General features: G+C 37.0%; 1 protein-coding gene across 1 annotated transcript in view; it reads right to left on the bottom strand.

Annotated features, from left to right (window-relative positions):
* ARIH1 (ariadne RBR E3 ubiquitin protein ligase 1) overlaps positions 1-13,718 on the bottom strand; it is a 116,053-nt gene that overhangs the window by 12,368 nt on the left and 89,967 nt on the right. Inside the window, exons 7-11 of the mRNA XM_029950604.1 lie at positions 11,722-11,788; positions 10,170-10,276; positions 8,180-8,222; positions 7,598-7,669; positions 2,997-3,127 (exon numbers count right to left, since the gene is read on the bottom strand). Of these exons, the coding sequence (XP_029806464.1) occupies positions 2,997-3,127; positions 7,598-7,669; positions 8,180-8,222; positions 10,170-10,276; positions 11,722-11,788 (420 nt within the window). The remainder of the gene's footprint in view (positions 1-2,996; positions 3,128-7,597; positions 7,670-8,179; positions 8,223-10,169; positions 10,277-11,721; positions 11,789-13,718) is intronic.

Here is a 13,718-nt window from a genome sequence, read left to right as displayed (position 1 = left end):
AATGATACACAAAATGAGAAGCAGAGGGAATGTACCCAGAAGACAGCTCAGAGTGAGGATTAACAAGACTGGCACTTGTCCTGATTACTCCACCTCTGCTTTTCTCGAAGTCTACATTATGGAAACACCTGATATTTGAGTGCTTGCTATCTATTACCCACTTACAAAGGACTTTAAATGTACTGTCACATTCAATTCCCTGAACCACCTTATGAAATATGCATTATTACCCCCACTGACCAGATGAAGAACTAGGTTTTGAGAAGGTAAGTGACACACTAAGATAACACGGAGTTTCAAAGCTAAGAATTAAACATAGGCCTGCCTGCCAACTGAGGGCTGTAGCTCTGAACTATGACTATATTGTTCACATGCTGTAGTCTGTCTTCAGAATCTTAACAGTAATCCTTTTAGGTCTAAAGGAAGAATTCTGATTTAATTTAAATCTTGTTAAACTGGATTCACTGTTCCAGCTTGCCAAGTTTCCCAGGATTTTAATTTAATATCCTTCTGTGATGTACCCCAAAATGTATGCAAGGTTCTCTTACTAGTTTAAGGAGGTCTTCAGTAACGTAACACTGACCAGAAAAGCAATAAACAGTTTCCATGAATAAAAGTAAGGACAAAGCCTTTCAGCTTTGGAAGTATTCCATTAGGAAGACGGAAACCCATCACTTATAACTCCAAGAAATGGTCACACAACCAAACCAAATAGTCATAGGCTAGGCCACAAATTTGTAAGCTCACATGAAAATACCTTATTGAGATCTACAAAACATTCCCTAATCATCATCCTAATACTGGGATTTCACATAAGAGAAAAGGTATGTTTCATATGTAATATGTGGAATCAATCACAATTTTTGGAAATTTGGGATAATATTTTGTCAGCTTTCAGTTTTTGGTAGCTATTTAATGTATCTACTCAGAAATAGCCAACAATGGTTCACTGATCTCAGTAACCCAGACCATAATTCACTCAAGTCAGGAGATCTATTAATAATTTCCCACTGGCTTGGGATATAATCCTCTCTTACCCAAAATTACTTAATTTAGCACAAATATTGGCTCTCCTTGCCCTCTTCTGGTCAACTATTAATACCTCTTCTTCTTATCTAACATAATGATATCCTTAAAACTTTTCCTTTAAAATATCCAAAAAATACCAAAAGCCTCAACTCATTTTGCACTATGCCAAAATTATTAAGGACTTGAACATCAGGAAAAGCAAACAGAATTCACCTCTACTTCTATCTCAGATGATGGACAGTGCTACTTGGAATGCTATTTTCAGGATTCTGAGGCATTTTCACATTTAAATAAGGAAGCACAGTATGACTCATGTGCAATGTTAGCTATGGGTAAAGGCAAGACACAGGAAGCATTTCTGCCAACCTCGGTCCAGGCCGTTCCTCACCCTCCTGCACCCATCATTTGTTCTGTACTCTTTTCAGCTTTCAATACAGCTTCTTTAAAATCTGAGTTATGATCCAAGATTTTCTTACACACAAAAAATGTAAATTTAAAAAATGTATCTTTTAGTAACTCTTCTCCACTTATTAGGCTTGTTTGTTTAAATATAATAGAGTGGATTTAGTTTCCGGGAACAGTCTAATTCTCTAGTTTGCCGCCTTCTTTTTTTTTTTTTTTTTTTTCCCCCTAGTTTGCCTTCTTAAAATCTAGACTATCTGTCAGGCTAAACCCAAATACCTTTCTGGTCTTTGACAGCAGCAAAATAACATTCTTTACCAGTTAGTTTTTACCTAATTCAGAATTAAATTCAGACAAGTAATCCCTCTCACTATTTCCCTAACTAGTGAAACTAATGAAAGTTTCAGTGAAACTAATGAAAGTACCAGTGAAACTAAAAAAGACTTGCCGTTGTCCTAACGTGAGAGCCTCCTCCTGTCTGAACCTGCAGTTTCTTCCCCTCTCATTCACTCTCTACAAAGCAGCGTCAATTCTGAGGTAATACATGCAAAGCACATTAATACAGAGCCCTCTCATCTAAATTACAGATCTAACCAGGCCACTCCCCACTTAAAAGCCTTCTGATAATGTCCAAACAACTTTAGGTCCCACTCTCTCTTCTCCTATGCCCTGCAACATGTAAGGCCCACAAACTGAACTGTCAAAAAGCAGGTAACAAATATTAGTGAAATGGGCCCACTTGTGTATTATTATAATAGTCAGAAATACTTTCATTTTTGCCAGATGTGCTAGCTCCCCTTTTGTCTCAAAAAACAAGGCATCATGATTCTAACTTGCATTTTCCCGAACTGGTAAGAAATATGCACAGAACAAAGATATATATCTACTAAATGTGATGCTGTCTTCTAAATATGGTGCCATCACGATACATGCAAATGCCCTGATGACTCAGTCATGGGAAAATAAATATATCAAACTGGAAAATCAAGACATCATCTAAGGGGCTTTTAATCAATTCCAGATGACTGCTACCAAGTAGGAATACAGGCCTGTTCCTATATTTCAAACAGAGGCTTATAATCTGGATTGTATTGGGCAATTTTCCAATTTTTAAAGTTTGGGACACGTTTTTGTCTAATAGTATACAAGGGTAAGTACAACACAACTGCAGGTTTGGTTTTGCCAACGGTTTCTTAGTTTTCAGCTATTGCCTAGACAGACAGACAATGTAAGTCTTCTCTAAATTAGTCATGTACTTTCACATCATTCTGCCTTTATTCCTGCTGCTCCTTTTGCCCTGAGCGCTTTCCCTACCACTTCCAACCAATGAACTTTTACTCCCCCTTAAAATTCATCTCAATTGTTACCTTCTCTGTGAAATGTGCCTAATTTAGCCTTCTCTTGAGACATCTTGCATGTACTCTTAACAAAGATCACACACTGTATTCATTTATCTAGCTTCCAAGTTATATGGCGATTTCCGTGAGGAAGAAACCGTAGTCACAATATAGGCACATATTACATACTTATGTAAACATTTTCTTCCCTTCGTTTCCCCAACCTACCAGGCAGATCCATGTGGTTCCCAAGGGCCAAGACACACCCAGCAAAACTCTGCTTTACAATTCTGGTTACGACACACCATGTGATTACAACCGCCATCCTTCTCAATTGTGACATGGCATTTGGGACATTCCTATGAAGAGAAACTATAAAGTTGGTGTCAATGCTACACTAGGTTGTATGACTACTGCCGAAGAGAAGCCAGTTCTAGATTTGGTTTGTTTTTAAATACCACCTTTATTGTTATTAATATATGTAAAGAACTCAGAAAAGTGTGGAATACACTAAGTACTACTGGAAATGAGCTATTATCATTATTATTGGGTTTTAAAAGATATATTATACAACAATTAAAGGATTTGTTTTAGTGGGGTTGGGAGACCAAAACATTTTAAGTACTTTTAACCATACACATCGTAAGGACGGTTTTACAGGAAGTAAAACATTTTGTTCATGTAAATATAATCTACTCTCCAGTGTCATCTAGAAATAATTATTGAGTACTCCTGTACACCACACACTGTTCTCAGTGTTTTATATGCATTAACTGATAATCCTTATAGTGATCCTATTCCTATTTTCATTTGTCAAATGAATAAACTAAGGAAGAGAAAAATAATAAAAACACTAGTCTGAGGTTACCCTGGTAGCAATGGTAGAAAGTGTCAGGATCAAACCCAAGCAATTTGGCCTTAAGAATAAGGCAAGTGGGACTGGTAAGATTGATAAATTCTTTTTGTGGCTACTGAGTTTCCCAACTTTCTTCTATCAAACACCCTTGTTTTACTTATTTATTTGTTGTTATTTTTTAGTACACTCTACCCCCAATAGGGGGCTTGAAGTCACAACCCTGAGATCAAGAGTTGCATGCTCTACTGACTGAGCCAGCCAAGTGCCCCTCAAATACCCTTGTTTTAAATTCTTTCCACTGTGGTCCATTTACAACGATGCTACAGAGATCATGGCTTTTTTTCAAGTCTGCGTCATATTCTTGGTTGCCAGAGAACTAAAATTACTACCCTACAGCAGGACTACTGTTTTTTCTTTTGGAAAATCTAGAAAAATCAAACTTATTAATTTTAGTGGAAATAAAAATAAGAGGTAAAAGTTATATTTTCCTGCATTAGTTTGATGCCTGTAACTCCCAGAAGGGGGGAGTATCACCCATTATATTACTTACTGATAATCCTTAGAGGGATTCACAATTTGACCTTTATGAAATAAGACTATCCTGCCATAAACTATGGTAATTTTAAATAGGTCAGTATGGCAACTTTTAATTATATAGTTTAAATCAAATCTTTGAAATCAATTAAAACCTTTCACATTTTCCCAAGAAGCAAATTCCAGGTCTAAAATATCTGTTTCTGGGATGCCTGGGTAGCTCAGCAGGGTGAGAGTCCAACTTTGGCTCAGCTCATGATCTCATGGTTCCTTAATTTGAGCCTCGCAGTGGATCCTCTGTCCCCCTCCTACTCTCCGCACCTCCCCCACTCATGCTCTCTCTCACAAATAAATAAAAAACATTAAAAAATACATCTTAAAAAAATAAAAATAAAGTATATTTCATTCTAGATTTCTTGGTTATAATTAACCAAACTCTCAATATGTTAGGATACCACTAATAATGTGCGAACAATTTTTAAGTGTATTGTTGAAAGAGAGAGAGAAAGAGAGAGGGGCAGAGAGACAGGGAGTGAGAGAATCCCAAGCAGGCTTTGCATTGTCAGTGTGGAACCTAAGGGGTTCCAAGTCATTAACCATGATATATGACCTAAGCCGAAATCAAGAGTTGGATGTTCAACCGAGACAGCAAGGTACCTCAAAAATATGCCTCTGAAACCAGAGAAAAACTCTTCCGTTTTATCTTAAAACTATCAAGCAGATAACTTTGTTATTACTAATTGCCATTCTTCCTCAATAATCTCTCTAAACAAAGCTGAACATATTCAAGCCTATACAGCCTACTTTAAACATCTCAGGGGTTTGGAATATTGGGGGGATTTCTCTAGATGCAGAAAGAGGGCATAGTGAAAATACAACTGCTCTGTTCGAAATTACTAGTTTTACAGAGTATATTCAAAGATTCAGGGGCTTTAATGAACTCATTAAAGTTGCTCCTAACACAGAAAGGTTTTTCTTTTTCTTTTCTTTTCTTTTTTTAAATGTTTTTATTTATTTTTGAGAGAGAGAGAGACAGCATGAGCAGGGGAGGGTCAGAGAGAGAGAGGGAAACACAGGATCTGAAGACAGGCTCCAGGCTCTGAGCTAGCTGTCAGCACAGAGCCCGACGCCGGGCTCAAACCCACGAACTGTGAGATCACGGCCTGAGCCGAAGCCAGACACTTAACCGACTGAGCCACCCAGGCGCCCCAGAAAGGTTTTTCTTAAGTGACAGGAGTTATCATTATCTTAATCTTAGCACAGAAATATTGATTTCTACCATACATTCCTCAAAGATGTGGGCATTTGTTTTAAGTGACAAGACTTACTGTTTCATTACTAATGCTTTCTGGGAGACAAATATGTTTTAATCTTTTTTGGTAGAGCAGGATACTAATGGTATCAAACTGTGTGTTGGATTCCATTATCCGTTTTTTTAGAATAATTTTTTAAATGTTTATTTGAGAGAGAGAAAGCACAAGAAGAGGAGGGGAGAGGAGGGGAGAGAGGGGAAGAGAGGGGGAGAGAGGGGGAGAGAGAGAGAGAAAGAGAGTACAGATACAGAATCCAAAGTAGGCTTCAGGTTCTGAGCTGTCAGCACAGAGCATGATGTGGGCTTGAAACCACGAACCATGAGATCATGACCTGACCCTAACTAAGTGACCCACCCAGGTGCACCTAAATACTCTTTCTTCTTCTAATTGTCTTGTGATCGAGTGATGGAAAGCTCTAACACTGGTCAAACAACTGAGTATTCTTTTTATTTATTTATTTATTTTTAAATTTTTTTTAAATGTTTTATTTATTTTTGATACAGAGAGAGACAGAGCATGAGGGGGGAGGGGCAGAGAGAGGAGGAGACACAGAACCGAAAGCAGGCTCCAGGCTCTGAGCTAGCTGTCAGCACAGAGCCCGACGCGGGGCTCGAACCCACGAACCTGAGATCTGACCTGAGCCGAAGCCAGAGGCTTAACCGACTGAGCCACCCAGACACCCCAACAACTGTGTATTCTTGAAGCATCATCTAAGACAACACTAAAAATGAATAGTCCATGAACAACCCCATAATCACCCAAACCACTTCTAATATAGATAGGCTACATGGCTGAACTAAATAAAGATTGGCTACTTATACAATTCTCTACTAAGAGATTGCTGGGTACAAGGCTGGGATTCAAATATATGCTTATTACCTAGTGCTAAAAAAGAAAGGTGTGCAAGACAACTTTCCGTTTGCAGGACAAACACCTGCCTAGGGTTAAAGAACTGGTCCACGGTCACAAAGACGTGAACAATCTTGAAACTAGTATCCTGAAACTAATAACATGAGCAATAATGTACTTTAAGAAATGAGGGGGGGGGACAAACTCCAAGGATACCTATTTAATCCCCAAACCTCTATTTCTCAGGAGGCAAGTCTCTTAAATCACATGTTAGCAGCTTAACATGTTAAAGATATCAAACATGTGAAGCCCAGTGCAGTTACATCATAAAAAGTTATTACTCAGTTACTCTCAATACTCTTCTAAGGAATGACTCCTTAAGGAGGGGCGCCTGCCTGGCTCAGTCAGTAGAGCATGTGACTCTTGATCACAGGTTGTGAGTTCAAGCTCCACATTGGTGTAGAGATTAAAGATAAAATCTTAAAAAAAAAAAAAAAAAAAAAGGAAAAAGAAAAAGAAAAAAAGAACTTAAAAGTTAAACCCTGGGAATTTTTTAAAGGTTATTTAATTTTTAATAATCTCTACACCAATGTGGGGCTTGAACTCATGACCCCAAGATCAAGAGTTGTATGTTTGGAGCACCTGGGTGGCTTAGTAGGTTGAGTGTCCAACTTCAGCTCAGGTCATAATCTTATGGTTCATGGGTTTGAGCCCCACATCGGGCTCTGTGCTGGCAGCTACCTCAGAGCCTGGAGCCTGCTTCTGATTCTGTATCTACCTCTCTCTCTGACCCTCCCCTGCTCACGCTGTCTCTTTCTCTCTCTCTCAAAAATAAATAAAACATTAAAAAAAAAAAAAAAAAGAGTTGTATGTTCTACTGACAGCCAGCCAAGTGCCCCAAACTCTGGGAGTTTTTAAAGGCAGAAATGTAAAGTTGCCTAATAAAACCAAGCAAGGTGGAATAAACTCTGTATTTGTATGCTAAAAGGGAGGCAGTAACAATATGAAAAAGCATTATCAAACCCTAATGTTTTGTAATGGACAAAAATTTCTAAAGACGACTACTATGCATGTTGCAGTATAGTGCTCAATAAAATAAACTCAAACACTAAAAAATCGGCATTCCTGAAAAATGAAAACAACCAAAACCCCAAATCTTAACTGAGGAAAAGGCAAAACAGGTCCCTAATTAGGAAACTTACTTGTTTTGCTAACACCAAGGCTCCTATGCTTATCATAGTTTGATTATCAAGAGTTTACTGAAGGGAAATACCAACCTTTGTGTTGGCTGCGATCCAGTTAGAGGTCTCACTGTCATCGTCACACTTTTTAATCCACTTCTTTAACCACTGTTTGAAAACAACAACTGTTAGGGCACAACAAAAGACTTAAGAGAAAAGATAGCAAATTACTTCAAACTTAAATATAGTCAAGCTTACTTATTAACAAAGGACAAGATTATCACTGGATTTTAATTCCTCTTAAGCCAAGGAACTCTGGCAGTTCTCATATCCAGTGGATATAAAATCAGCCAAAGGAGGATGTTCTCTGGCTGGAGCCAAGTGGGGAACCTAGAGCTCGACAAGAAGCCCAGCTCCAAGATGTGTCATTCCCCTTAGCTAATTACAAAGTCTGCTCACAGAGGTACCTTAGCCACTGTTAATCCTGGTAATTATCAGGAGCTGACTTATTTATAAGGAATGCTTTATGAGTACTTGTGATGATCATTTGAAATAAGAAGGAAAAAAATAATTTTCTATCTACAAATGGATAGCAAAATTGTGGGCTTCAGTTTTCTGTCATCAAGTCTTAGAACTGCTTTATTACATTTTAAAAATGAATATGCCAGACATACTCACCTTACATTTAACAGGATCGTGCCAATTTTCTCCACAGTTAAAGCTGTTAAGTAACAAAAGAGTTACAAGAATTAAGTCCTACCTACTGTTAAGTCAGTAAACAAACCCATTTCATGCTTTCTGGCTCCTCAGTGGTTTCACCAGTTTCTACTGACTGTCAAATACAAGGGCATGAACCAAGTTCATATTATTCTACAGATTATTTAGAATTTAGCGTTAGAACAGCATGTATTGTGGTATATGTGAGAAATGAAGAAAGATTACAGGCATGAGGACATGCTATGATGACAATTTCCTAAGAATGGAGTCTCTCAATAGCCACCAAACTGTTAAGACAAAAAATTCAGTTTAGTCAGATCTGTATTTTTCTGACCGCTTTAAAAAAGTATAGTTCCATGCTGTAAACAATTCATCAACTGAAACCAAACAACAATTTTCACAATTTAAACTTAAACTTCAACCAATGCTTCATCTATATATTAAATCTTTTACTTAAACACCCTGAATGAAGAATTATAATTATATAATTTAATCCTAATGCATAATGAGCAAACAAGTCACATCTTTGCATGACCCAGACCAATGAACCTCAGCCTTGTACGGATAAATTTCACCAAACAAGGTGTAAAACAAAGGAGTATGACTAAACATTCTCTAAGAATATACGAATTGTTTATCCTTTTGTTTTCTAGGCATGTGGTATATATATTTGCTAACAGAAAGTATAAATTAAGAATAAATACAAATACTTATTTTAAAAAACCTGTTGAATGGCTGATTAGCTAATTAGGTAGTTTGGGAATGCCAAAATTCCTTTGTAAATGAGAGGAACAAAGTGCTATAGATTTAAATGAAGTCAAGTATAATGGTTACTTCTGGAAAAGAAGATGGTAAACGGGATGGAGAAGGGAACAAAAGAGTTTCAAATAAATCTGCCATTCATTTGCCAGATTTCTTAACAAAAACAAAATACTTTGCTTAAAGCTGGGTTAGTAGCTATATAAGTATTCACTGCTGTTATTCTTTACATTTTGGTCTGTATACAAAATATTTCATACTAAAAATGTTTTAAAATACGTATGAAATCAGATCCCACCTCTTATCTATGGGGTAAATTTTAAAATAGTAATGTATATTTAATCTTTACCAAAATTGCATGTATTTCACACATATTTAATCTCTGTGAGGTTACCTGCTCTTTTTGGAAACACTTAGTGTTAATGATGTGTAAGTCTTACTCTAGAGTTGCAGAGGAAACCAAGCATGGTACGGAACACGTAATGTCTGCCTGCTAGCTCTCAGAGCTACTTGGTTTGACTGGTTTCTTGTCCCTAAAAGATCCACCAAAGAAAGGGGAAATCACCTTAACTCTCTAACATCAACATGCAGGACTGGATATTCTCTATTAAGTCAAATTTGGAATACAAGGATTAAAAGAACGTGTACAGACTCCAAGATCCAAGGTTACCAGGAAAGCTGGGGCCAGAGAAGCCACAGGAAAACTGTAGGTGAAAAAACACACCTAATCAACCATGCTTTATCTTTCTAAATTTATCAAAGCAGATTTTCTTTCAAGAAGTAAGATTTAACTTGTCAGAGTAAAGGAAAAATAATCTTGTGTATTTTATTTTCTAAGGGATAACTAGAAAACAGAACAAGAGTCATAAAGGAACCAAATATAACCTGACAAAATAAACAGTGCATCAGAAATGAGATCTATATGTTTGCTCCTATATTAGTTCCAGCAGACACAAGAAAATGTGATTATAGCTGCTTTTTTTCCCATAACAAAAAAGAGCAACAAGGAAAGAAAAAAATTATTGAAGATGCTACCTTTTAATCTAATTCTTATTTAAAAGAAATACTATTTTAAATCAACATCACCCGCTTCCCTGAGGTTTAAAAAAAAAAACACCTTCTTCTATTTTACTACCAAGAATAAAAAGAAAAGCTATGTGTATGCTTTCAATTTAGGAAATCACTTGCTTACCAAAACTGGCGCCCACATTTGCAGCGAACAGGTTTAGCGTCAGGATATTGGACTTTAACGACATGGTGGCAATCTGGGGCAGGACACCACTTTAACAGTCGATTGCACTGAAACCCAAGTTAGAAAATAAAAAACGACAGCAAATTAAGTCATGACGTAAGATTTCCTAGCAACAAGCGAGGATTTACACTGCTTCCCCAGTGTAGGGCCAAAGACAGGGATGACGACAGAAGCATGTAAAAGCTTGCCCCTGCTATAGTCTTCTACAGTAATGCACTGTTCCTCCAAGATTACAGATCCTTCAGAGACTTGGTCTTATAAAATATGCAAATTACCTCTTGGTTCTATATTCACAATCCTACTGACAAACTTTAAAATAAAATAATTATCCATTTGTGATTATTAAGAAGCATCAGTTTGTTTATGGTTCTACTTCACAGTAATTTTCAAAGATGTAAAAAAAAAAAAAAAAAAGATAAACTCCTATTCAGGGAAGAAGGGAAGGTATTTAAAGATTATTTTTTTTTTTTTTTTTTTTTTTTTTTAAGGAATCTCTACACCCAACACGGGGGCTCACACAACCCAGAGACCAAGAGTCGCACGCTCTACTGACAGAACCAGCAAAGTACCCCCAGGGAAGGTGTTTAGATGCTATAGAATATACATGCAATTTCTCTCTTTGACCATAAAAAAATTCTTCTAAGAACAAACGTCAGTTTCTAAACTATGGCAAAGATCGCATTTTAGTTCTTAAAAAAAAAAAAAAGTAAAACCTTTGATGTATTTTTTATTAGGAAACACATGGCTCAAGTAACACTATACCAGAATCCAAGTTTACTGACTGTTTAAAAAATGTGCAATTCCTAAAATATGCTGTTTTCTAGAAGATCTGACCTTCAGTTTAATCCCTAAGTGAAATAAATATTACTTTGTAGAACTAAAATACCCAATTTACATTTACATCTTATACAGAGGCTGGCAAACTCTTCCATAAAGAGCCAGAGAGTAAAGATTTTTGTCTTGGCGGGCCAAAGGGCCTCTGCAGCTACTCCATCTGCCACTGTGGCACTAAAGGACTCAGGGAACAAATGGACACAGCCAAATAAATATTTACAAAAACAGGCAGGCCATTCTTTGTTGACCTGCTTCTGATAAAAGAAAGACATCTGATAAAAACAAGTACTTCAGCTCTCTTTATTAAAATTTACTGGTAACAGAGGCTAAAATAAGCAGAGATACAGCAATGTTAAACTGCCAAACGTGATTAAACATATCAATACTAATAATCAGCTACAATTTTCTGCTAGGGATAAAGAAATACTGTAAAAGTAATTTGATCACCAAAGCTTTAGATCTATGAAGAGACACCTACTTATTGGTCTGTCACTTTCCTTTGAAAATACGTGTTAGGCATGCTTCATGAATGAAGTCTAAAATCCAAGTTTATGGTAGGTCTTCCTTAGTATCAAGAGTATTTCATTATAAGAAAAAGTATTCTATTAGCAAATAATTCTGTTTATTAAAAAAGGCAACCTTAAGAGAAATCACTTACCTCTACAAAGCTATTTGTTATTAAATGCTGATACTTTAATTTAACTTTCGAATCTGTGATCAGGCGCCTGAGAGCAAGAACAAAAATAGTTTATTAGGAAGTTGCCAGCCAAGAGTATTTTTCCACAGTTACAAAATAAAATTTCAATGCTGTGGCTCTAAAAACTGCCCTACACTGACTATACTCAAATGCATATAGACTATCAACAAATCTAAGTGCAGAAATCAAGAAAACAATTTCAAAGTTTCTGTAGTTTTATTTTGGTAGACCCCTGTCCTCAGGTGTCCTATACACGAAATATTCCATTTTTACCCACTTTGTTTATTAGTCTAATAACATAGTAATGATTGCCAAGTTTAGGCCCTTTTCAGAGTGTTCTTACTCTGGTATCTTGCCTTACAACAGCAATTCTCAGCCAACTTCCTTGAGATCCCCTCCCAAAAATCAGTATGTGAAATAAGAGACTCTGACAGGAATGTTAAGAAATGGATCCAGGTTTTGCTATATATAAACTTGAGGGCTTTCTTCTGAAATGTTAGTAATTTACCAGAAATGATTACTGACTGCAACCTGGCTTCCATTATGCACCTTGAACACTTTATATATTCGTTACAATTTCTAGAACTCATAGGAACCCATGAAAGTAAAGAATACTCCTGAAGCTTAAGTTTTATTAGTTTCCATGGTAAACAGTCTTATGAATGTTTAAAGAAAATAGTGTTACAACAGAAAAAGAGTTAACCACTGACAAAACCAGTAAAAACTACCAAACGTGAACACAGTCCAACCTCATTAAAATATTTTAAACAAACAAAAAGGTTTTGTCCAATCTGGCCCCATCAAATTGCTGAGCTTCTGCAGCACTGCTTGCCTTCCACAAGACCACACCCTGCAGTGTTCCTCCCTGGGTGTACTCCTGTCACATCTGTATTCTTTCAAAACTGTGAGTACTGCTCTGCCCTCAGAGGCTTTTCCAGAGAGCCACCTCTCTTTAAAAGGAAAGAATATCATGGTGGGCCTAGCTTTGAATGCTGTTTCATGACGTACTAACTATGAAACAAGGGTAAGTTATTTGACCTCTCCACTTCTCAGTTTACTCATCTGTAAAATGGACAGCAGAAATAAGAGTTGGGAACTAGAACAGTGCCTGGCAAATAGTAAACACTCAATAAATATTAGAAGCGGCTGTATATGTATTTATTAAAAACTCAGCTAAAATGTATTGTTTCTCACTAAAGGAGGCTTTTTCAGACAATTACCCACACACCAGTTCCCTCTCAGCTCTCATGGCACCTTACACACCCTCCCCTTTATAAGGTTTATTGTAATTTTTATTAGAAAATTATCCGTATAATCATGTGTTTAATATCTGCCTTCATGTTCTCTTATCCCCAATCAAATGAACGGATCCCTTGTGTCTAGCACACTGCTTGGCCTGTAGAAAGTGTCCAAGAATTTTTATTTTTTTAAGTTTATATATTTTGAGAGAGAGGGAGGGAGGGAGAAGGAGGGAAAGTGCAAGTGGGGAAGGGGCAGAGAGAGATGGAGAGAGAATCCCAAACATGGTCTGTACCATCAGCGCAGAGCCTGTCATGGCACTTGAACTCACAAACCAGAAGATCATGACCTGAGCCGAAACCAAGAGTTGGACACTTAAGCAACTGGGCCACCCAGACACCCCAATAAATATTTTCTAAATGAGTAAACCTCTATATTTCAGAGATGTCGGAACTGAGGTCTAAAAATAATTAGTGTATCTGGCGATTCCTCAAAAGGTTAAATGCAGAAATTACCATGTGACCCAGCAATTCTACTCCTAGGTATATATATCCAAGAAAACTAAAAATAGGTGTTCAAATAAAAAACTTTCACACAAATCTTCAACACAAATGTTTTGGAGCACCTGGGTGGCTCAGCTGGTTGAGTGCCCAACTCTTCATTTCAGCTCAAATCATGAATCCACACACAGTGTGGACCCTGATTAAGATTCTTTCTCT

Source organism: Suricata suricatta, chromosome 9 (genome assembly GCF_006229205.1).
Source record: "Suricata suricatta isolate VVHF042 chromosome 9, meerkat_22Aug2017_6uvM2_HiC, whole genome shotgun sequence".
Lineage (NCBI taxonomy): Eukaryota > Metazoa > Chordata > Mammalia > Carnivora > Herpestidae > Suricata > Suricata suricatta.
The sequence above is the reverse complement of the archived record's forward strand: the minus strand, read 5'-3'. Positions and strand labels throughout refer to the sequence as shown.